This window comes from Schistocerca americana, chromosome 2, assembly GCF_021461395.2.
Source record: "Schistocerca americana isolate TAMUIC-IGC-003095 chromosome 2, iqSchAmer2.1, whole genome shotgun sequence".
Lineage (NCBI taxonomy): Eukaryota > Metazoa > Arthropoda > Insecta > Orthoptera > Acrididae > Schistocerca > Schistocerca americana.
The window spans coordinates 306,221,161-306,246,799 of record NC_060120.1 but is presented as its reverse complement, the minus strand read 5'-3'; the positions used below and the strand labels follow the sequence as shown (position 1 = coordinate 306,246,799).

General features: G+C 45.4%; 1 protein-coding gene across 1 annotated transcript in view; it reads left to right on the top strand.

The window, feature by feature from the left end:
• Nucleotides 1-25,639, top strand: part of LOC124593717 (sialin) — a 415,361-nt gene that overhangs the window by 289,719 nt on the left and 100,003 nt on the right. The window contains exons 4-6 of the mRNA XM_047132029.1: nt 8,084-8,277; nt 12,238-12,495; nt 24,715-24,799. Coding sequence (XP_046987985.1) covers nt 8,084-8,277; nt 12,238-12,495; nt 24,715-24,799 — 537 coding nt within the window. The remainder of the gene's footprint in view (nt 1-8,083; nt 8,278-12,237; nt 12,496-24,714; nt 24,800-25,639) is intronic.

Genomic DNA, 25,639 nt, shown 5'->3' with positions numbered 1-25,639 from the left:
GTGACGACAGGCATACTCGTCGTCGAGGTTCCGATCGAACACGTCTGACCACCACACGGGAGGAACGCCATATTGTGCACTAAGTACATCGTAACATCTCCACGATTCCGCTTACCGCCCCTGCAACATTCTGTGTCATCCCGTAGTATTGATCAGAGACTAGCAACAGCCGGACTAGAGAATTACTGCCCGCTACGTAGGCTGATGTTAACATGGCAACACAAACGGTTGAATTTGGACTGGTGGCACGACCAGCAAGATTCGGTTGACGATGAATGGTGTCGTCTTCTATTCAGCGATGAATCGCGGCTCTGCACAACCTCACATGACCATCGTCGACGAGTATGGCAGCATCTTGGGTTGATATCACATACTTCCAATGTTTTGGAGAGCACAGCGGTGTTACTTCTCCTGACACGAAGTGAGGAGCCTTCGGGTAGGACTTCAAGTCACGGCTGGTAGTGATTCAGCGAACTCTGACGACATAACGGATCGCAACACACATCTTGCATCCTCACGTGTTGCCGCTCATGCGACAGCATCATGGTGTCATTTTTCAATAGGACAATGCTCGTCCAAACATCACCGTAAACTGTCTGCGATGTACTGAGATCTTGCTGTGGCCAACATGATTCCCAGTTCTGTCCCCGACTGAACACGTGTGGAACCTGGTCAGTCGTAAACTCCATCCCAACGCTGCTGGAATCCAAGATATCAAGAACCAATTACAACAGTTGCGGACCTGTTATCCTCCAATAGGGTATAATGGGTTTTTGGCAGCCTTTGCCAATAGAATCAGTGCTAGCATGCGGACAAGTGGGGGCTCATACTGACTAGTTCTTGGTACATTTTACTCTATTTGCAATCATTGAAATAACATCACATACCTTCTAAACCCGTGAAGTTTCATTTGTTTCTTCTTCCACTTCTGGGTTCCTTAGTATTTTTGCCAAATAGTGTAGTTTTCACGTTTCAACGGCATCATAAAACAAAATGGTTCAAATGGCTCTGAGCACTATGGGACTTAACATCTGTGGTCATCAGTCCCCAAGAACTTAGAACTACTTAAACCTAACTAACCTAAGGACATCACACACATCCATGCCTGAGGCAGGATTCGAACCTGCGACCGTAGCAGTCGCGCGGTTCCGGACTGCAGCGCCCAGAACCGCACGGCCACCGCGGCAGGCACGGCATCATCCTCGAAAAGCCTCACGTCATACGTTATTCACCACAGTATTTATATTGAGTGAACCGTAAGAACTCTATAACTTGCAGTACTATACTAGATTTACATCTAGCGATTACACCTCTTTAAGCTACGACTCGCATGAACCGCGGCCAATACCAGCTTTATAGGGGACGCTGCTTCAGATCCTCACGCCCCGTATGCTCGTTCCTTGTGGTACTTGGTACTGAACGGCAAATTCGCCACACGCCAGCGCCTCCATTCCGCCATCTCACTGACGAACCTTTCTGCCCGCACTGCGCAGTCGTCGATTCGCACTCGCACCGCTTGACATGTGCTGTGATGGGCAACTGTTGGGGTCTTACACAGCGTATGCTGGCGCTCCTGTTGCGACGACAGCCAGAGTCTATCACGCCGCACGAACTCCTATACCCAGATACTGCTTACTTTTCCACTACCAGGACGAACGCCGTCAGCTGGCTGAAGGGCAAGGTGCTGTAACACATTTTGCAAGCCGCGCCCGAAAGCGCTCTCGAATTGTGACTCCGCCTAATGGCGACCCATGAGACGTTCCGCCGCCATGCTGTGTATCGAAAATGACTATTGAATTATCTAGGCGCATTATTCGAGGGTCCTCCTATCAATAGGAGCGTTCCGAGAAGTAGAAGGCACACTTGAAGACGATTCAAGGCACATGATTGACCCTCTGATAAAACGGTTTAGAGTTAGTCCCCCCTCCATTCATTACGCGAAGACGACTCCGAAGCTTCTGGTGGTGGTAGTAGGTCCAGTTAAAAATTATATATATACACTCCTGGAAATGGAAAAAAGAACACATTGACACCGGTGTGTCAGACCCACCATACTTGCTCCGGACACTGCGAGAGGGCTGTACAAGCAATGATCACACGCACGGCACAGCGGACACACCAGGAACCGCGGTGTTGGCCGTCGAATGGCGCTAGCTGCGCAGCATTTGTGCACCGCCGCCGTCAGTGTCAGCCAGTTTGCCGTGGCATACGGAGCTCCATCGCAGTCTTTAACACTGGTAGCATGCCGCGACAGCGTGGACGTGAACCGTATGTGCAGTTGACGGACTTTGAGCGAGGGCGTATAGTGGGCATGCGGGAGGCCGGGTGGACGTACCGCCGAATTGCTCAACACGTGGGGCGTGAGGTCTCCACAGTACATCGATGTTGTCGCCAGTGGTCGGCGGAAGGTGCACGTGCCCGTCGACCTGGGACCGGACCGCAGCGACGCACGGATGCACGCCAAGACCGTAGGATCCTATGCAGTGCCGTAGGGGACCGCACCGCCACTTCCCAGCAAATTAGGGACACTGTTGCTCCTGGGGTATCGGCGAGGACCATTCGCAACCGTCTCCATGAAGCTGGGCTACGGTCCCGCACACCGTTAGGCCGTCTTCCGCTCACGCCCCAACATCGTGCAGCCCGCCTCCAGTGGTGTCGCGACAGGCGTGAATGGAGGGACGAATGGAGACGTGTCGTCTTCAGCGATGAGAGTCGCTTCTGCCTTGGTGCCAATGATGGTCGTATGCGTGTTTGGCGCCGTGCAGGTGAGCGCCACAATCAGGACTGCATACGACCGAGGCACACAGGGCCAACACCCGGCATCATGGTGTGGGGAGCGATCTCCTACACTGGCCGTACACCACTGGTGATCGTCGAGGGGACACTGAATAGTGCACGGTACATCCAAACCGTCATCGAACCCATCGTTCTACCATTCCTAGACAGGCAAGGGAACTTGCTGTTCCAACAGGACAATGCACGTCCGCATGTATCCCGTGCCACCCAACGTGCTCTAGAAGGTGTAAGTCAACTACCCTGGCCAGCAAGATATCCGGATCTGTCCCCCATTGAGCATGTTTGGGACTGGATGAAGCGTCGTCTCACGCGGTCTGCACGTCCAGCACAAACGCTGGTCCAACTGAGGCGCCAGGTGGAAATGGCATGGCAAGCCGTTCCACAGGACTACATCCAGCATCTCTACGATCGTCTCCATGGGAAAATAGCAGCCTGCATTGCTGCGAAAGGTGGATATACACTGTACTAGTGCCGACATTGTGCATGCTCTGTTGCCTGTGTCTATGTGCCTGTGGTTCTGTCAGTGTGATCATGTGATGTATCTGACCCCAGGAATCTGTCAATAAAGTTTCCCCTTCCTGGGACAATGAATTCACGGTGTTCTTATTTCAATTTCCAGGAGTATATATATATATATATATATATATATATATATATATGTGTGTGTGTGTGTGTGTGTGTGTGTGTGTGTCTGAATAGAACATTGAGGCCAGGCCTCGCAAGACGCCAACTTTTTGCCCCCGACCCTCCTGTCGGGTCAATAAGGTTAAGAAAGGAAAAAAAAGCAGGTAAGCAGTTGGGGAAAAAAGCTCGACGAGCTTACTTTTATCTGCTAGGGATTCCTGAATCAAACCGAAAATCTAACAAGAAATCCATTTTGTTCACTACTCGACCGTGCGGAAGTCTACCGAATGCCTCTACATCTACATCTACATTCATACTCCGCAAGCCACCTGACGGTATGTGGCGGAGGGTACTTTGAGTACCTCTATCGGTTCTCCATTCTATTCCAGTCTCGTATTGTTCGTGGAAAGAAAGGTTGTCGGTATGCCTCAGTGTGGGCTCTAATCTCTCTGATTTTATCCTCATGGTCTCTTCGCGAGACATACGTAGGAGGGAGCAACATACAGCTTGACTCCTCGGTGAAGGTATGTTCTCGAAACTTCAACAAAAGCCCGTACCGAGCTACTGAGCGTCTCTCTTGCAGAATCTTCCACTGGAGTCTATCTATCATCTCCGTAACGCTTTCGCGGTTACTAAATGATCATGTAACGAAGCGCGCTGCTCTCCGATGGATCTTCTCTATCTCTTCTATCAAACCTATCTGGTACAGATCCCACACCGGTGAGCAGTATTCACGTAGTGGGCGAACAAGTGTACTGTAACCTACTTCCTTTGTTTTCGGACTGCATTTCCTTAGGTTTCTTCCAATGAATTTCAGTCTGGCATCTGATTTACCGACGATTAATTTTATATGGTCATTCCATTTTAAATCACTCCTAATTCCTACTTCCAGATAATTTATGGAATTAACTGCTTCCAGTTGCTGACCTGCTATATTGTAGCTAAATGATGAAGGATCTTTCTTTCTATGTATTCGCAGCACATTACACTTGTCTACATTGAGATTCAATTGCCATTCCCTGCACCATGCGTCAATTCGTTGCAAATCCTCGTGCATTTCAGTACAATTTTCCATTGTTACAATCTCTCGATATACTACAGCATCATCCGCAAAAAGCCTCAGCGAACTTCCGATGTTATCCACAAGGTCATTTACGTATATTGTGAATAGCAACGGTCCTACGACACTCCCCTGCGGCATACCTGAAATCACTCTTACTTCGGAAGACTTCTCTCCATTGAGAATGACATTCTGCGTTCTGTTATCTAGGAACTCTTCAATCCAATCGCACAATTGGTCTGGTAGTCCATATGCTCTTACTTTGTTCATTAAACGACTGTGGGGGACTGTATCAAACGCCTTGTGGAAGTCAAGAAACACGGCATCTACCTGGGAACCTGTGTCTATGGCCCTCTGAGTCTCGTGGACGAATAGCGTGAGTTGGGTTTCACACGATCGTCTTTTTCGAAACCCATGCTGATTCCTACAGAGTAGATTTCTAGTCTCCAGAAAAATCATTATACTCGAACATAATACGTGTTCCAAAATTCTACAACTGATCGACGTTAGAGATATAGGTCTATAGTTCTGCACATCTGTTCGACGTCCCTTCTTGAAAATGGGGATGACCTGTGCCCTTTTCCAATCATTTGGAACGCTACGCTCTTCTAGAGACCTGCGGTACACCGCTGCAAGGAGGGGCGCAAGTTCCTTCGCGTACTCTGTGTAAAATCACACTGGTATCCCATCAGGTCCAGCGGCCTTTCCTCTTTTGAGCGATTTTAATTGTTTTTCTATCCCTCTGTCATCTATTTCTATATCTACCATTTTGTCATCTGTACAACAATCTAGAGAAGGAACTACAGTGCAGTCTTCCTCTGTGAAACAGCTTTGGAAAAAGACATTGAGTATTTCAGCCTTTAGTCTGTCATCCTCTGTTTCAGTACCATTTTTGTCACAGAGTGTCTGAACATTTTGTTTTGATCCACCTACCACATTGGCATAAGACCAAAATTTCTTAGGATTTTCTGCCAAATCAGTACATAGAACTTTACTTTCGAATTCGTTGAACGCCTCTCGCATAGCCCTCCTCACAGTACATTTCGCTACGTGTAATTTTTGTTTGTCTGCAAGGCTTTGGCTATGTTTATGTTTGCTGTGAAGTTCCCTTTGCTTCCGCAGCAGTTTTCTAACTCGGTTGTTGTACCACGGTGGCTCTTTTCCATTTCTTACGATCTTGCTTGGCACATACTCATCTAAAGCGTATTGTACGATGGTTTTGAACTTTGTCCACTGATCCTTAACACTATCTGTACTTGATACAAAACTTTTGTGTTAAGTCGTCAAGTACTCTGAAATCTGCTTTTTGTCACTTTTAGTGAACAGAAAACTCTTCCTACCTTTTTTAATATTTCTAGTTACAGCTGAAATCGTCGATGCAGTAACCGTTTTATGATCGCTGATTCCCTGTTCTGCGTTAACTGTTTCAAATAGTTCGGGTCTGTTTGTCACCAGAAGGTCTAGTATGTTATCGCCACGAGTCGGTTCTCTGTTTAACTGCTCAAGGTAGTTTTCAGATAATGCACTTAAAAAAATTTCACTGGATTCTTTGTCCCTGCCACCCGTAATAAGCCTCTGAGTCTCCCAGTCTACATCTGGCAAATTAAAGTCTCCACCCAGAACTATAACATGGTCGGGAAATCTACTGGAAATATTTTCCCAATTTTGCTTCACGTGCTCTGCCACAAGAGCTGCTGAGCCAGGGGGCCTACAGAGATATCCAATTACCATGTTTGAGCCTGCTTTAACCGTGACCTTCACCCAAATTATGTCACATTTCGGGTCTCCGTCAATTTCCTTCGATATTATTGCACTTTATATCGCTATAAACACGCCTCCCCTTTCACTGTCCAGCCTGTCTCTGCGGTATACATTCCAATCTGAGTTTAGAATTTCATCACTGTTTACATCTGGTTTCAGCCAACTTTCTGTCCCTAGTACTATGTGGGCATCGTGACCGTTTATTAATGAGAGCAGTTCTGGGACCTTTCTATAGACGCTCCTGCAGTTTACTATTACCACATTAATATTGTTATTCCCTGTTGCGTTTTGCCTACTACTACCTTGTCGCTTCTCAGGAGGCGTCTTGTCGGGCCTAGGGAGGGAATTCTCTAACCTAAAAATCCACATGTGCACTTCACACGTACTCCGCTACCCTTGTAGCCGCTTCCTGCGTGTAGTGCACGCCTGACCTACTAAGGGAGCCCCTACATTTCTCCTCCCGATAGCGGAGGTCGAGAAATTTGCGCCTCAGATCTACGCAGAATCATCTGAGCCTCTGGTTTAAGCCTTCCACTCGGCTCCAAACCAGAGGACCGCGATCGGTTCTGGGAACGATACTACAAATAGTTAGCTCAGATTCCACCCCGCGAGCGAGGCTTTCCGCCTTCACCAACTCCGCCAACCGCCTGTACGAACTGAGGATGACCTCTGAACCCAGACGGCAGGAGTCATTGGTGCCGACATGAGCAACAATTTGCAGTCGGGTGCACCCAGTGCTCTCTATCGTCGCCAGCAGGGCCTCCTCCACATCTCGGATGAGACCCCCCGGCAAGCAGGCAGAGTGAACACTGGCCTTCTTCCCAGACCTTTCCGCTGTTTCCCCAAGGGGCTCCATCACCCGCCTAACGTTGGAGCTCGCAATCACTAATAAACACCTCCCCCCGTGTGCCTGCTCGGACCTTGCTGAAGGAGCGGCCACATGTCCACTCACAGGCAGATCGGGCAATGCCACACGACCAGCCTCCACATTGACCCTCCGCCTCGTGGGGCGCGAACGCCTTTGAACCCGCCACTCCCCTTGGGGAGAGGGTGGCCCAACCGCGCCCGGTACCCGCGAAGATGTCTCGACAGCAGGGACCGTGGGTGAAGCGTGTAACACCTGGGGTGTACCACGCGACGCACCAGACTCCCCACTGCCACTACACTCCGAGGCAGCAGCCTGAAGACGGCTGACCGCGGCCATCAACACGTTCAGCTGTTCGCGAACAGTGGCCAGCTCTTCCTGCGTCCGTACACAGCGGTCACACATCCTATCGATCCTAAGAAATCAACAATGTACTGCAGAAAGTTAATCAACTTTTAACTAGACTGCTAATTCACTAAAGCCAGCTGACAGGTGACTAAACTGTGGTTACTAGACACTTCTTGTTGGAAACAATGAAAATAAGGACTAACTGTCTCTGGATTGTATTCAAAACAAACACGAAATCTATGGAACACTATTACTAGTACTCGAAAAGTAAAGCTTGCTGAAAGCAAAACACACGGAAAAAGAATTGACAAGTAAGAAAAACACAGTTAATATTTAAATTAACGTAGCTTCTGCTCATCAGATGTGAAGGAGACGGCAGTTACGACGACACTGCTATCCAGAAGTTGATGAATTCGGTATCACTCTTGGCGCCGTTCTGTGAGTCCTTTTGATCTGATGTACGAAAGAGCAAGCTGAATTTCAGAAGATCTCTGTTTTCGGGATTCGCAGTGATTCCTATAGAAGGGATTTATTTTCACCATAACTGTCACGACACGCGAGCATAAATTGTGCTCCATAGCTGTACAGCAGATCGGCGTCCGCTGACCCTTCTTCGCTTCTTCCCGCAGGCTGCCTGTCATGCCGGCAGGTGCTCAACATCATGGTGATCCTGGGCTTCATGTTCAACTACATGCTGCGCGTCAACCTGACGATCGCCATCGTGGCCATGGTGCTGCCCACCAACCACTCGCAGGCCGCAGCCGGTAACGCTACGCTCGGCTCCTCGCCGTCCACCGCCCTGGACAACACCACTCTGGCTGAGGTACGCATCTCACCTCTGCCACAATCTCTTCTCCAATGTCTTGTCGTAGGTGGGAGTATCAAATTTAAAATTTTGCAACTCGGCAGTCACCGAGTTATTAGTTAATCTCTGTTCTATATCTTCATTCTTCTAATTTTTCCTAGCGTTTATCCCCTATCTTCGCGCGCCCGGCATGTCAGCTGCAATCGTCTGTCAGCCCGAATTTTTTGTCCCCCGTCTGCCTGCGTCTAGTATTATCCCTTGTGGAAGTGTGAGAACATTTTCTAAATATTTGTGAATCCTGTAACTGAGGCGGTACGTTCGTAGTAGCCCCGTGCTCGCCTAATTGGACGTGTGATACCGCCTAAAAACCACACACAGCGTGACCGGCACACTGGCGCTCGTCGTTAATCTGCCGCACCGATCCGACTCAGAGTCAGCGTGCTTCCCCGAATCCCTGGCATGCATATGTGCGCGGCTATCCAGGCGGTCCTAAATACAGACAGAATTAAGGGACTACTTTTTCGAAACCCCTTGTAAGTCTTCCACTGCAACGCATATGTTTGAAATTTGGTTCAATGGTGCCTACAACCCTCCTCTATAATGGTACAGAAGCATGATGCCCTGCGATGTCACCCTAGGGCTCTACGACACTTCAGACAAAAAGGTGTCGACACATGTCTGAAGTAGTGCTGGAGGGAACTGACACCATGAATCCTCCGGGGCTGTCCATAAATCCGTAGGAGTATGAGGGGATGGAGAACGTGCAAGGCATCCGAGATTCACTCAATAATGTTACTGTCTGGGGGTTTGAAGTCCAACGGAAGTGTTTACTCTGAAGGGTGTTCCTGGAACCATTCTGTAGGAATACTGGCCCTGTAGGGTTTCACAATTTCCCAAGTCCGCCGGAATGCATAATGGACGTGAATTGGTGCAGGTGATCAGACAGGTTACATACGTACGTGTTACATGTCAGAGTCGTATCTATACGTATCAGAGGTCCCATATCACTCCTATTGCACGCGCCCGACACGATCACGGAGCCTCCACCAGCTTGAACAATGTCCCGCTGACATGCAGGATCCATGTATTCATGAGGTTGTCTCCATATCCGTACACGTCCATACAATTTCAAACGAGTCTCGTCCGAGCAGGCAATATGTGTTCAGTCATCAACAGTCCAATGTCGGTGTTGACGGACCCAGGCGAGGCATAGAGCTTGTGTCGTGCAGTCATCAAGGGTACACGAGTGTACCTTCGGCTCCGAAAGCCCTTCCGATGATGTTTCGTTGAACGGTTACCACGGAAATCTGCAGCAGTTTGCGGAGGGGTTGCACTTCTGTCGCATTGAACGTCGTTGGTCCGGTTCTTGCAGGATCTTTTCCCGGCCGCAGCGACGTCGTAATGTTTTATCGGATTCCTTATATTCACGGTACACTCGTGAAATGGTCGTACGGGAAAATCCGCACTTCATCGCTACCTCGGACATGCTGTGTCCCATCGTTCGTGAGCCGACTACGACACCACGTTCAAATTCTCTTAAGTCTTGATAATCTGCCATTGTAGCGGCAGTAACCGACCAAACAACTGCGCCAGACACTTGTTGTCTTATACGAGGTGCATTCAAGTTCTAAGGCCTCCGATTTTTTTTTCTAATTAACTACTCACCCTAAATCGATGAAACTGGCGTTACTTCTCGACGTAATCGCCCTGCAGACGTGCACATTTTTCACAACGCTGACGCCATGATTCCATGGCAGCGGCGAAGGCTTCTTTAGGAGTCTGTTTTGACCACTGGAAAATCGCTGAGGCAATAGCAGCACGGCTGGTGAATGTGCGACCACGGAGAGTGTCTTTCATTGTTGGAAAAAGCCAAAAGTCACTAGGAGCCAGGTCAGGTGAGTAGGGAGCATGAGGGATCACTTCAAAGTTGTTATCACGAAGAAACTGTTGCATAACGTTAGCTCGATGTGCGGGTGCATTGTCTTGGGGAAACAGCACACGCGCAGCCCTTCCCGGACGTTTTTGTTGCAGTGCAGGAAGGAATTTGTTCTTCAAAACATTTTCGTAGGATGCACCTGTTACCGTAGTGCCCTTTGGAACGCAATGGGTAAGGATTACGCCCTCGCTGTCCCAGAACATGGACACCATCATTTTTTCAGCACTGGCGGTTACCCGAAATTTTTTTGATGGCGGTGAATCTGTGTGCTTCCATTGAGCTGACTGGCGCTTTGTTTCTGGATTGAAAAATGGCATCCACGTCTCATCCATTGTCACAACCGACAAAAAGAAAGTCCCATTCATGCTGTCGTTGCGCGTCAACATTGCTTGGCAACATGCCACACAGGCAGCCATGTGGTCGTCCGTCACCATTCGTGGCACCCACCTGGATGACACTTTTCGCATTTTCAGGTCGTCATGCAGGATTGTCTGCACAGATCCCACAGAAATGCCAACTCTGGAGGCGGTCTGTTAAACAGTCATTCGGCGATCCTCCAAAACAATTCTCTCCACTTTCTCGATCATGTCGTCAGACCGGCTTGTGCGAGCCCGAGGTTGTTTCGGTTTGTTGTCACACGATGTTCTGCCTTCATTAAACTGTCGCACCCACGAACACACTTTCGACACATCCATAACTCCATCACCACATGTCTCCTTCAACTGTCGATGAATTTCAATTGATTTCACACCACGCAAATTCAGAAAACGAATGATTGCACGCTGTTCAACTAAGGAAAACGTCGCCATTTTAAGTATTTAAAACAGTTTTCATTCTCGCCGCTGGAGGTAAAATTCCATGTGCCGTACGGTGCTGCCATCTCTGGGACGTATTGACAATGAACGCGGCCTCATTTCAAAACAATGCGCATGTTTCTATCTCTTTCCAGTCCGGAGAAAAAAAATTGGAGGCCTTAGAACTTGAATGCACCTCGTATAAGCGTTGCCGACCGCAGCGCCGTATTCTGCCGATCGTGCAGCCACGTCTCGATCCCTGAGTCAACAGGTGGGGACGTTTGCGAGACAACAACCATCTGCACGAACAGTTCGACGACGTTTGCAGCTGCGTGGATTATCAGCTCGGAGACCATGGCTGCGGTTACCCTTTGCGCTGCATCACAGACAGGAGCGCCTGCGATGATGTACTCAACGACGAACCTGGGTGCCCGAATGGCAAAACTTCATTTTTTCGGACGAATCCAGGTTCTGTTTACAGCATCATGATGGTCGCATCCGAGTTTGGCGACATCGCGGTGAACACACATTGGAAGCGTGTATTCGTCATCGCCATACTGGCGTATCACCCGGCGTGACGGTATGGGGTGCCATCGGTTACACGTCTAGGTCACCTGTTGTTCGCATTGACGGCACTTTGAACTGTGGACGTTACACTTCAGATATGTTATGGCCCGTGGCCCTACCCTTCATTCGATCCCTGCGAAACCCTACATTTCAGCATGATAATGTACGACCGCATGTTGCAGGTCCTGTACGGGCCTTTCTGGATACAGAAAATGTTCGACTGCTGCCCTGGCCAGCACATTCTCCAGATCTCTCACCAATTGAAAACGTCTGGTCAATGGTGGCCGAGCAACTGGCTCGTCACAATGCGCCAGTCACTACTCTTGATGAACTGTGGTATCGTGTTGAAGCTTCATGGGTAACTGTACCTGTACACGCCATCCAAGCTTTCTTTGACTCAATGTCCAGGCGTATCAAGGCCGTTGTTACGGCCAGAGGTGGTTGTTGTGGGTACTGATTTGTCAGGATCTATGCACCCAAATGGCGTGTAAATGTAATCACGTGTGAGCTCTAGTATAATATATTTGTCCAATGAATGCCCCTTTATCATCTGCATTTTCTTCTTGGTGTAGCAATTTTGATGGCCAGTAGTGTAAGTTTAGAACCAGCCTTCGTTTTACTCGTGTTGAGCCTTCTTGCAGAATGCAGCTACCTTCCCTCTAGCAGCACGTCTTGTTTCAGGCGGCGGCGGAGGGCGGCGTGGAGCAGACGCGCTACGACTGGGACGAGTACTGGCAGAACATGATCATCGGCTGCTTCTTTTGGGGCTACGTGTGCACCGAGTTCCCCGGCGGGCGGCTGGCCGAGCTGATCGGCGGCCGGCGCGTCTTCGGCACCTCCATGCTGGTCGGCTCCGTGCTGACGCTGCTGACGCCGCTGTCCGCGCGCCTCGGCATCGCCGTCGTCATCCTGCTGCGCGTCGTGCTGGGGCTCTCGCTGGTCAGCAGCTCACTCCCTTCCTCCTCAGTTTCGTCCTAACTCAGTGCTACGCTTCACCGATTCTCCTTCCTCAAGAGTCTCCTACTTTCCGAAATGTTATCCATCGCCCTCCGTTGTGGCCGAGCGGTTCTAGGCGCTTCAGTCCGGAACCACGCAGCTGCTACGGTCGCAGGTTTGAATCCTGCCTCGGGCATGGATGTGTGTGATGTCCTTATGTTAGTTAGGTTTAAGTAGTTCTAAGTCTAGGGGACTGATGACCTGAGATGTTAAATCCCTTAGTGCTCAGAGTCATTTGAACCATTTTGTTATCCATCCTATCCATCCTCCTGTACGTCATGCTGTTAATAACCTGTCTTCAACACCTCCCCCCAAAACCTCCATTCGTTAGCACCAACAGGAATCTAACCAAAAGGAGCAAGATTTCAAAATTACCGTTATTCTTGTGTAGGACATTTTAGAATTCCTGTTGCAGGCTAAAAATAACTGAGGGGGGGGAGTGGGAACAAAATTATTATTATGATGTTTGGTTTGTGCGGCGCTCAACTGCGCGGTTATCAGCGCCCGTACAAATTGCCAACCTTTGCTCAGTCCAATCTCGCCACTTTCATGAATGATGATGAAATGATGAGGACAACACAAACACAGAGTCATCTCGAGGCAGGTGAAAGTCCCTGGCCCCGCCGGGAATCGAACCCGGAACCCCGTGCTCGGGAAGCGAGAACGCGACCTCGAGACCACGAGCTGTAGACAAGTGGCAACAAAGCGACTATTCAAGCTGGTGTGTAGAATGTATGAGCCTGGTGAAGTACCATCTGACTTTCGGAAAAATATAATCCACACAATTCCGGAGACTGCAAGAGCTGACAAGTGCGTTAATTATCGCACAGTCAGCTTAACAGCTCATGCATCCAAGTTACTGACAAGAATAATATACAGAAGAATGCAAAAGGAAATTGAGGACGTGTTAAATGACGATCAGTTTGGCTTCAGGGAAGGTAAAGGCACCAGAGATGCAGTTCTGACGTTGCAGTTGGTAATGGAAACAAGTCTAAAGAAAAATCAAGACACATTCGTAGGATGTCTCGATCTGGAAAAGGGGTTCGACAAAGTAAAATAGTGCAAGATGTTCCAAATTCTGAGCAAAATGAGGGTAAGCTATAGGGAGAGCCGGGTAATACACAATATGTACAAGAGACAAGAGGGAATAATAAGTGTGGATGACCAAGAACAAAGTGCTCGGAATAAGACAGGTGTAAGACGAGGATGTAGTCTTTCGCCCCCCCCCCTTGTTCAATCTGTACATCGAAGAGCAATTATAGAAATGTTTAGTAGTGGAATTAAAATTCAAGATGAAAGAATATCAATGATACCATTCGGTGATGATACTACTATTCTGAGTCAAAGTGAAGAAGAATCTGTTGAATGGAATGAATTGTCTCATGAGTACAGAATATGGACTGAGAGTAAGTCGAAGAAAGGCAAAAATAATGGGAAGTAGCAGAAATGAGAACAACGAGGAACATAACATCAGGATTGACGGTCACGAAGTAGATCATGTTAAGGAATTCTACTACCTAGGCAGCAAAATAAATAATGACGGACGGAGCAAGGAGGACATCAAAAGCAAACTAGAAACTAGCACTGGAGAGCTTCTGCAAAGTTTGGAAGGTAGGAGATGAGGTACTGGCAGAAGTAAAGCTCTGATGACGGGGCGTGAGTCGTGCTTGGGTAGCTCAGTTGGTAGAGCACTTGTCCGCGAAAGGCAAAGGTCCCGAGTTCTAGTCTCGGTCCGGCACACAGTTTTAATCTGCCAGTTTCTTAGCACTGGCAAAAACGGCATTCCTGGCCAAGAGAAGTCTACTGCTATCAAACGTAGTCCTTAATTTGAAGGAGAAATTTCTGAGAATGTACGTTTGGAGCACAGCACTGCATGGTAGTGAAACAGGGACTGTGGGAAAACCGGAACAGACGAGAGTCGAAGCATTTCAGATGTGGTTCTACAGACGAATATTGGAAATTAGGTGGACCGATAAGGTAAGGAATGAGGAGGTTCTGCGCAGAATCGAATAGGAAAAGAATGTGTGGAAAACACTGAAGGGAAAAGGGACAGAATGGTAGAACATCTGTTAAGACATGAGTACTTCCATGGAACTAAAGGGGGCTGTAGAGGGCAAAACCTGTATAGGAAGACAGAGATTGGAATAAATCCAGAAAATAATTGGGGACGTGGTTTGAAAGTGCTACTCTGAAATGAGAGGGATTCGTGGCGGGATGCATCAAACCAGTCGGAAGACTGATGACAAAAAAAAAGAGTGATTATAGAGGGGAGTTACAAGCGGATAGCGCCTACTCGTCGTCACCGATTTCGTCCAAATTACAGGTCTTGGCCAGTAATGACGTTGAGCTATGTTAGCTTGGTTTCCAGGTAGCAGTTGGAGCATCAGAATCAGTACAGAACGATAGTGAGAGACTCGTGGGTTTGAATCTGAATGCGGAAATTCCTTTTTTATTTTCAACTTTTACGTTACTTACACGGAAAATAAACAGAGATAATGTTTAACATACTGCATTCGATGTGATTAAAGCCTATGTGTAGCTGAGAACAAATTTCTTATGTTCGTTTGACTCGTGGGCAGGACAAACAAATCCACAGTTAGCCGACGAGACTTTTGAAGATGAATCGCGTAATATTAAAGTGATTCCCTCCCCTCAAACGCACACTGCTAGTACAACCCTGTGATGTTTATTTGCATCGTCAGCTAAAAAATTTGGTCAGAAAGCTTCAAAACTGCTCTCGTTGAGAGAGAGAAAAAAAATCACATCCCGAAGAGACTGAATGAATATACATTCCTTTGTAAATCACAACTTATCCTCACCAGTATTTGGCGAAATTGTGTGTTACGCGTGGTTTAATGCCAAACTGTGCGACGAGGGAGAACCTTTTATGAATGTAAACCAAGACGGTTTTTGATTAGAAGCTTTAAACGAAGCTTGTAATTGTAAAAATGCGACAGTTACAACTTGTGCAAGATGTCGAAGTATTACCGTTTCTTCGGTTTTTGCGATGAATATTACCCTACCACTTGTAAATCATCAACTGTAAAATAACAAAAATATTTAAATTTATGGAAGAAGCTCTCGTGTAAGTCTCATAATCCCTTCTTCGATATTTCTTTTCAATCCCAATTTTTTCTTTGTTTTTCCTTTTCATACCTTATTAATAAATGCTATATACTGAGAATTATCTCGGTTTCTTTGCAGTTACGTAAAAATCTAAAATAAAAAAAAGACTCCAAATAGGGACTCGAACGCCGGCTCTCGGATTACCTTTCCATTGCGCCAACAGCTTCCTGTAAACTCCGCTAACGTAAATGATTAATGGCTAGCCCGGCCCACGCCAAAGAAGTTATTTTCTCTAAACGCTTCGCCATCTGGAGTTCTCATTCCTGTTACTTTCAGTTCTGACGAAACCCTGCATATATTTCGACGAAATCGGTGATGGCGTGTAGGCGCTGTCCCCTTGATAACCATAAGGTTTTGTTAAGGAGTCCATGTCTGGAAATGCACCGTTTGAATGTAAAATAATTTTGAAGATCGGATCAGTTTCAATCTCCCGGATCGCTACACGTGCACACTGGAGACAATGCGCTCTGACCTGTGTGCTCTGCAGCGCCCATGGCATGGACAGTGTTTCGAGTACTCGTCGTCGGGTTCTCTTTTAGGCTGTTCAAAGTCGAGAGTGCGGCGCGTCGGTGGACCACGACAGTCCTCCCTGCTAGTTGCGAACGTCCCCGTTTCTCGCAGCTGTTTTTGTAGCCCGACGAAAGTCGTACGTGATGTCAGAACTGCAACGGGGACTGACATCGGCATTCTCTTCTTACTTTGTGTGCGTAGCGTGAAGCGAGATTTTGAAAGTGAACCGATCTTTAAACTTATTTTTTATCGTAACACTACATTTCGGACATGGGTTCCTTGCCAAAACTTGATCTATTCAGTCCCCTTTACAATCCATAGGAGCCTGTAGCAGATATCGCGAAATGCCCTGTGTAACTCATTCGGCGATCTTAGGAACGTACAGCAGCCCAAAATCAAATGTAGCATGAATTATATTAGAAGTAACAGACAATTGATAGTTCCAACTCAATATTTTCTGGACGTAGATTACCTTGATACCTAAAAAGTAAGCATACTTCATTAGTACATGAAAATTACACATTTTTGTAATATCAATTTCAATATGCATAACACCACTTTGATTTAACTATCCAACATTACATCCCAATTGGTGAAATCCATTGTATCGGACAAGTTAGGAAATAAAACTAAAAATACTAACAACAATATTTTTGTTCATATTCGGTAAAGTTATCCAGAACTTTAAAAACCTGAAACGAAAAAAGGTTATTAACAAAATTAACCTACAAAAATGTCACTCACTTGCGTGCCACTCAGGAGAGACAGAGAATGAACTTTAAAAACGCTTTTCCAGTTTTTATTTTATCTATAGAACTTTTTATTTGCTTACAAAACTCCACATCTGATCATGATAATGGATTTATTGCATTATTTTTATGTCTTCCACTTCTTAGAGTTCTTTGGCATAATTGACGTTTAATGAAATGTGTTTTGAAGGCTAAACTTTTGGCTTGTTTGCGTAAAGTGCAACCCAGACCACCAGCAGACGAAGACGGGTCTTGTCTGCAGAGCTTTACACATAATTTTGCTGCCATGCCAACTGGACTGCTGAGGTCGTGATTCCATGAGTGCATGTTATGCTGTGTTACACGCCATGGAGTTTGATAAGGTCCCGATTCCTGGAGTGAACATCTTTTCGACCATCAAATTACGAGCTTGGAACAGTCGCCAGAATCCGTGCGACCGTGATGGACTGGCCCCTTTCTGCAGCTGGACAAGAGCTGTAGGTGGAAAGAACAGAGAATAAATTGGGGGCTATTTTGGAAATGTTTCTTAGGTTTTCGCATTCGCGTTGATTGCAGGACAGTGCTCGAAACCACTACCGCGCCAAGGAAAAAGCATAATTTGCTGTGAACAGTCTAACAACCAACCAAGCCCAAATTAAGCCTATATTGTCTCGTAGCACTCTGCAGTTCTAAAACAACTGTTTAGTGCAAACATAGACAATCATAACTAGAAATGTTTGAGACTTCTATAAAGAATAAAAAGCCTGTACCTCAGATTCCAAGAGGGTGGAAGTGCCTTACAAGGGGCTTGTTCGACCGATTCTTGTGTATTGTTCATCAGTTGGGATCCTTGGCAGGTAGAACTGATAGAAGAAAAGATCCAACGAAGTGCGACGCGTTTCGTCATGGAATCGTTTAGTCTGCGCGAGATCGTTACAGATACTCTCAACAAATTCCAGTAGTAGACGCTGCAAGCTAGGCGTCGTGCATAGCAGAGAGGTTTGCTACTGAAACTTCGAGAGAGCACTTTCTGGGAAGAGTCGAACAACATATAATTTCCTCCCACACACATCTCCTAAAATGACACGATGTGAAAATTCGAGAAATGCGCTCTAATACAGAGACTTACGAAATTCGCGAGTGGAACAGGAAAGGGGAGAACAATTACTGCTACCAGAAGTACGCTCCGCTATAAACAGTCAGGTGGCTTGTAGAGTATGATGTAGATCTACACCTTCTACTCCCATTGTCCGTCTCTTTTAACTCGTGTGTCACAAGGTATTCAGTTACAATCCTCTCTAACTCTCTCCAAAGATCGACGTTCCTTCATATCTTCCCCTTCTCATGTTTCTTACCGTCAACACTCACTCCTTTTTTTTAACTAACTGACTAGTCTCTCGACTGATTCAATGATGTCTTCCGTCTGTTCTTCATTTATGCGAATCTCCTCATCTATGTATATACTATTACACTAAACATTTTCTATAATCTGCCTGGCACATTCTAGTAGCCCTTGTCTGACCCTGCCATTTTTCTGTGATCTTTCCAGCACCTCGTCATCTATCCTTGTACACTTTAAGCCGTTGGTATGCGGGACAAGTCAGTTAACGTTGACATAATGCTCTACTAGTTTTGCTTGGTACTTCCTGCTATTTCTCGTTGGGGAGCCGTTTCATCGTGTGAAACAGTAAATAAGTTCTGCGACATTTCGGCATCATGCCACATAAGGTAGAACCAGTGGGAAGCAAGAACGCTCCCTGCGTCTCAAGCAGAAAGCAGGGCGCCATACTGTATTTGTCCTGTGCAACAGAAGCCCATATTCGGTGGTCTTTATGTTATGCGTTACACCCCATGCATGTTTACTGTTTTTAAGCATCAGCACATTGAATGACTCAAGAAGGAATAGTTATTGGCACGATTTGTTGTAATATAACGATGGGAAACGTCATGTTAGCGGTTAAAGAATTTTCGTATTTAGTTATTTTAGCGTTATAATCCGCTTGTTATGAGTGCAAGCCCTATTATGGCAACGACCCACTGAAGATTCATGAAAACGTGTTGCTGGTCTTAGGATTTGTTATAATTAAGTGTCAATAACGTTTCGGCGATTAAAGCCTTTAGCGGATTATAATAGAAAATAAGAGGCCAATAGAAGCTGAATTGGTTATGGCGCCATGCTCTAGAACCAAGGGTGAATTGGAAGAGGATTCGCTACCCGCTATACCCAATCACCTTCGTGTTTTCTAAAAAGTTGTAAGACTTTCCTATGAAATTAATAGAGATAATTTATGTAATATTTGACGTTATGTAAATATAAGTGGCTCTCTGTCAGGAGTGAATCTGTTCGATTGGGTGAACTTTTACAAGCTGATGCCCGAGCGGACATGTATCTTTCATTTTTGTATTATTACACGTTCACGGATCTTGAAGTTTTTATTTATGTACTCCACGACGAATCGACATGACTAGCGTATGATCAAAAAAGGAAATGTGCGTTTTAATAGAGCAAACATAGTAATTCTGCGCGTGTCCATTTTCATGAACAAACTGTATGGTTTGCGAGCCAAATAAAGCCGACAAGTACCGATAGAGAGCGCTGAGAGCGTAAAATCACGTTAACCATCTCGTGACGTGTGCCGACGGCCCCGTGACGTGGGATATCCAGTCTGTGTGCACGTGAATGTTACCTGCTGCGTCCCTTGTGCCGACGGCTTTAGGAGCTTGTTGCAGCTTGCGTACCAGCTCGGGGCAACCGGGTTGTCCCGGGCACAGGTGGGCAGAAGTGGACGAACGGCTGATGTGCGGGCAGTTTTTCACTAATGTGCTTGATCGTACTGCTCTGGCCCAGTGCCTGCGGGCATGGGGTAGCCAAGCAGCTGGTGCACGCGCACGGCGCACGCAATACGGCCTTCTGGCGCACAGCCTACACCATCTGCAGAACGAAGAGGACAGGCATGGGCGCCTTGCACCATGGGGCAGTGTTGCAACAGACTTTAGCAGATGCCCCACTAGCCTGTACCGTCTTCTGGCAGGACATTCCAAAGATTTCTTTTGCCCATCTACTGCATAACCCATTTCATATTTTACTTGTTCACACAATTTTAACAGCCTTCGATAGCACGATACTACAAACAATTCGAACTTATTCTTCTTCGGGTTTCTGATGGTCGACGTTCCATTTTCGTACAATGCTTGTAACGTCCCCCTTAGAAATATATGACCGTGTAAGCATGTGCCTAAACAATTGGAATAAAATTTTGAAAAGGCTATCGTTCCGAAGATTCAGTATAAAGTCGATAAATGTGGGGGAGGTTAACAACAATATGCCTTCTAGGGCAACCTAATCCGCCTACTTAATTACTGTAATACTTAGAATGGTTGTTCGAAAGGTTTATGCTATCATTCACGTACTGTGCCAACGAGAAGGTGTATCACGTGGATCGGAAAAGAATAATAAGAGTTACTGAAATAATTATAGCTAAAAGAAATACGGTCGCCAGACCAAGTGGGCAAAATTTCTGTTCGGTAGGTGAATTAATGAGCCGAACAGTCAATGTCAAGAATTACTCGATCACGCGCGGCAACAGAGGGCTGCACGCACGTTAGCAAAAACAATTGAAACATTTACGTAATAATGCGAGAAAGAAAATAGTTTGCAATCGAAATATCATTAACTAATAGAGCTAAAATTTTGCCAACATACAAGATAACACTTAGATTAATGGTTACTTACTGTTGTGACAATGGCCCTACCTCACAATAACGTCTACTAATTTCATATGAATTTTGGAAAATCGCAAAAAATAATTAAAAGAAACTCTATTGACTTCTGAACAGGGAAGTAGAAATTGATAATTACTGTATCAAAAGGTAATTATTATACTTTAGCACGACTGAAAGTCAAAGTGTGAACCAGGACAGGATTACAATAATCACTGATATTTGCACTCACGCATTAATTCTAGTTAGTGCTTTCGTTCACAGTGCCAGGAATCATTTTAATTTTATTAGTTGATTAACTATTTGCAACAATTAGATCGCCTCAGATTGAAGTTCAAATTTAAAGTTAGTGAGACTGAAATTACTGAATGCTATAAGTTCAAATCTTTAATCTAACTGAATCATTTAGTTCATAAGCAAAATTAACTGGCACTGCAATTTTCATTTTTCATAAACGGTACTCGGATTATTGTAACAATAGGACAGGACAGGAACCTACTTGGTGAATGATTTTAGAAGAATCACGGGTAAACAGTTTTGACTAAACTATGGTAATTATTCACTCGCAAAACACCACAAAGCTGAGTAACGCCGTTACAAAAGTAGTTGACAATAAGCTGTGATGCAGCAATCTTACATCAGTCCATTCTCGCCGTGACGAAGTTGCTCACGACGATACTGCTGCTGGCTCCTTTCCATGATAATTAGCGAGCACGGGAGTTATTGGCAATGTTATTGGCGTGGCGGGTTCTGCTGCAGCCCATATTTCCACCGCCCACGCTCATCACTTGCCACGTGCCGCCAAACAATCACTTCTCCAGTACAGTGCACGCCATCCATGCGTCCGCACTTCACCAAGTCTCACACAGAGTTCTCTCTCTGTGTAGCGCGCGCTCTGACGTAACATCCTCCCGCGTCCAGAGACGCCACTACTCCCCGATACTTATTCGTTGACAAAGACCTAACGTTTCCCTAGCATTCCCTCAGTGATTACTCAGCGATATTTACATAATATACATAATTGATTATACAGCAAAATAAACAAATTAATTCATACATCGTGTACATATAAATTTACATAAAGATAAAAGCAAGTATATATACAATAATAAATGGTCAAAGAGCACATCGGCATGAAAGTGTTACATGCTGTGCCCCAGATATTCGCTTTCTGTGAATTTCTTCCTCACTTCCGTTTCGATACCTGCTACCAGGAGACATCTTTTATAAAAAGACTATTTCTTTTCCCGTCCTTATCTACATCTAACGTGTTGCTTGTTTCAGCCATTTCTGTGTAATCTTACTTCTTCCATTACTGTACCGTTCCCAATTTTGATGTTAACTATGTCGTACTACTGTTTATCTGCCCCTCTTTGCAATATTCTAACTATCCTGTTCACACCACTTCTTCTAGACGCTCCTTATATATGGCTAGAAGGGCAATGTCGTGTGCAAACCTTAGCACTGATGTCGGTTGCGTGTGCACCTCCAACATTTTCTTGCAGTTTCTTCTCCTTCTCCTTCGATACACGCTTTTTAACACAACTTGTCGTTCGTGATCTTCCATTATTATTACGCCCCCCCCCTTGGATTTTATAGGTGCTGTAGATTATTCGTTTGCCTTACATTGTCAAAAGCTTTCTGTAAGTTCACATATTCTAGGACCATGTCCAGACTTCAGTCTCCCTTCCACTGCTAAGCGCAAGTTCAGAACTGTTTTTCATGAAACCAGACTGTTCGACGTTCGGTATGTCTTCTGTCATTCTGTACATTAATCTGATTACAGTTTACAGTTGTGACTTGTCAGACCAACTGTCCGATAGTTTTTGCATTTATCCACTTGTGCCTTCTTTGTCCATGTGACGATAATACTTTCACAGAAATTTAAAGTTAAGTCACCCATTTCATAGATTTTTGACGCATATTCAAATTACTTGAAAGTTCCTACGTCGCCCACAGATTTTAGTAGCGCAGGAGGCATGTTATCATCTCCTGCTGGCTTATTTAAGCACATATCATTCAGTCCTCCGCAAACACACTCATCGCCTTACTGGATGACCAGATTCTTCCTCCTCTTCTAGCACGTTCTGGGACTGTCTTCTCCATTATACTACCTTCTATGGTTAGATGTGATCTCAGCGTCAAGAAATTCTCCTTATACGGTTTTGATGAAAGAAATTTATATCAGTTCCTAGTGCATACGACGTTTTTTTCTGTAGTTATTGTGACCCCTTGTTAACTCTTCTCTGTTGTATACATTTCGATTTGATAATGATCGCCTACATTCATAAAGCACTTGTGGTACTTACACAATGAAGTTACTTTAATTGCATGTCACTTTGTGGACAGCATCCTGGAATTGTAGGCCAAATCCTCTTGAGATTCTGTAATATTGATTCTGAAAGAGATGACCTCAGTTTTCACCAAACACACATTTTTAATCGCCAAGCTCATGTTCAGCTGCTCCTGGACTCCTTTTGTCGTTAATATCTACATCATAAGGGACTTACAAATCATTCAAGAGCCATAATAACAATGTCAAACTTGAAAACGTCCTTACGCGTCGACATTTTAGATAAATGTTTTTAGAGTATCTTTCTGTGTCAGATTTGTTTGTAAACTCAGGTTTTCAACGACTTACTCTGTCGTCACAGGAAGGGTCGTGGGTACACAAGGTATTCAGTCCATTTTCTGACCACCCAAGAAAATTCAATAACTGATGCGCCCAATAAATGACAGCCTTGGTCTCAGAGTTTGGAAAATTCCTTGTGAAAGAGGTATCAATTACGTTGGTCACTCTACTATAAGTACAGCTTCCAGAAAGCTGCGCAGAGCACTGGCGCGACATTAAATATTGCGATTTCGACAAGTCTACTGTTACTGAACACAGCGTCATAGCAAACGTACCATGCATCTATTTATGGGCATTCCGTCATAAAAGAAGCCGTTGAAATCAGAATGTGCAACAATAACAGAAAGTGGGACAGTTGCTGTACGATTAGTAGTGCACGGAGACGAGTGCCCGACGTTGAAACGCTATAGAGAAACAAGCGAGTTCTCCACCATCAACAGAATCAGCATCGCTACTAATGTTCCTCAGTCACAGATATCGACATAATCTCTGGTAGATAATAGAAGATTCGTGACTTCGTTGCGTTCCCAAATATAGTTTGATCTACTAAATACGAAAGTGTCGCACGGCATATTTGTACCATAGATAACTCCTGAGGATAAAGGCAGTGGAAGTCGTTGAAAGCTTGAGTTTACAAAAAAATCTGACGCGACAAAAAATCCAAGCAACATCCTGTGTCAGACTTGGTAGCTGCTATGGTTCAGTCAATATTTATATATTGATTGTTTTAAAGAATTGTTGTTACTTGGACTCCTGACATCAGCGATGAACCAAGCTATATAACAGCTAAAGTTAGAATCGAATACATTCCATTCCATGAATTACTTTGTATTATATTTAGAGGACACGCACAGGAATGACACAGTCATAGTCATACCTGACAGGGAAGCGAACACACGATGCTTGCTTTCCCAGATACATACGCTTCCCCTAAACAACGGAATCGGCCACGAGATAGCTTCGGGCCCAACATTCATGCCGATCAACGTATAGTAGCTAAAAAGTCTGATATTGTTGTACGGCAGCCATAAAGGTAGCACCTCTTAATGGTTTCAGTAGCATTAAATTCGACAGTCCGTTATAGATTCAACTAAGATTATTACTATTATTATTATTAGTAGTAGTAGTAGTAGCAGTATTAGTAGTAGTAGTACTGTATATGTTTTCATTCAGTTAAATTGTACATTTTAACCATAAACGTGGGAGTAATGTTTCATCTATAACAAAGTTACGTATGATGTCAGGATACATGAAAGAGAAAGTCTCATGTCTTAACATTGTTACCAAAGGAAGTGGTAAAGAAAAAAAATGCATTGTAAATCAGATGAGTAAATCTGTAATAAGGGAGCTGATAGTACCATACGTTGTTATTCTAGTTTCTAGTTTTCTCAGGTAAAAGAGTTACAGCTCTGTAATTGTTGTATGAATACCGTCTCCTGTTTACAGGGAGTAACGTGGCCGTCCATTCACCCCATGGTGGCCAAGTGGATTCCACCTATGGAGCGCAGCAAGTTCATCGCCAACACCATGGGTGAGTGCACACCAGAAGGTCTACTGGTTTTGTGGGACATACGATGGGTAAAGCAAAGAGGGGGGGGGGGGGCGCGGGGGGAAGGAGATGCAGCAAGATTAGTAGCCAGAGAGATTGTAGTGAAAGCTCGTTATTTGACTTACAGTTTGGAAACAGCTGACTAAATGCCATCTTTGAACGTAAAAAGCTTGCGTGACATGTATTTATGCTTTACAGAAATGCGAGTTATTCTTACAACAAACTCACATTAACCGAAGAACAATATTTTTACTTTCTCAGCTGTGCGGGGTAGCTGCGCGGTCTAGGGTGCCTTGCCACGGTTCGCTCGGCTACCCCAGTCGGAGGTTCGAGTCCTCCCTCAGGCATGGGTGTGTGTGTTGTCCTTAGTGTAAGATAGTTCAAGTTAGATTAAGTAGTGTGTAAGCCTAGGGACCGATGACCTCAGCGGTTTGGCCCCAGAGGAACTTACCACAAAAATTCACTTTCTGAAATCTCAAAACTCACTGTAAAGCATGATCCGAGCAATATTTCCAGTCAATACCTGTATTTGAAATAATTCATAGGTAAAATAGTTTAACTTTCTGTTAGCAAATAATTGCAGGCATAAAAAATTAACTAAGCACAAAGATAATATGGAACAGGTAATATAAAACTGGCCTGGAAAAATTTCCTGCGCCTTAAGAGAGGTATACCAAATTACATCAACTGCTCCAGCTGCGGATGGGGTATGTAGGGTTGGCTATATTACGGTATATGAAATTTTTCCGGGCCAGTTTTATATTGCCCATCCTCTATTATTCCCACATTTACTTATAACTACACAAGCCGCTGTACAGTGCA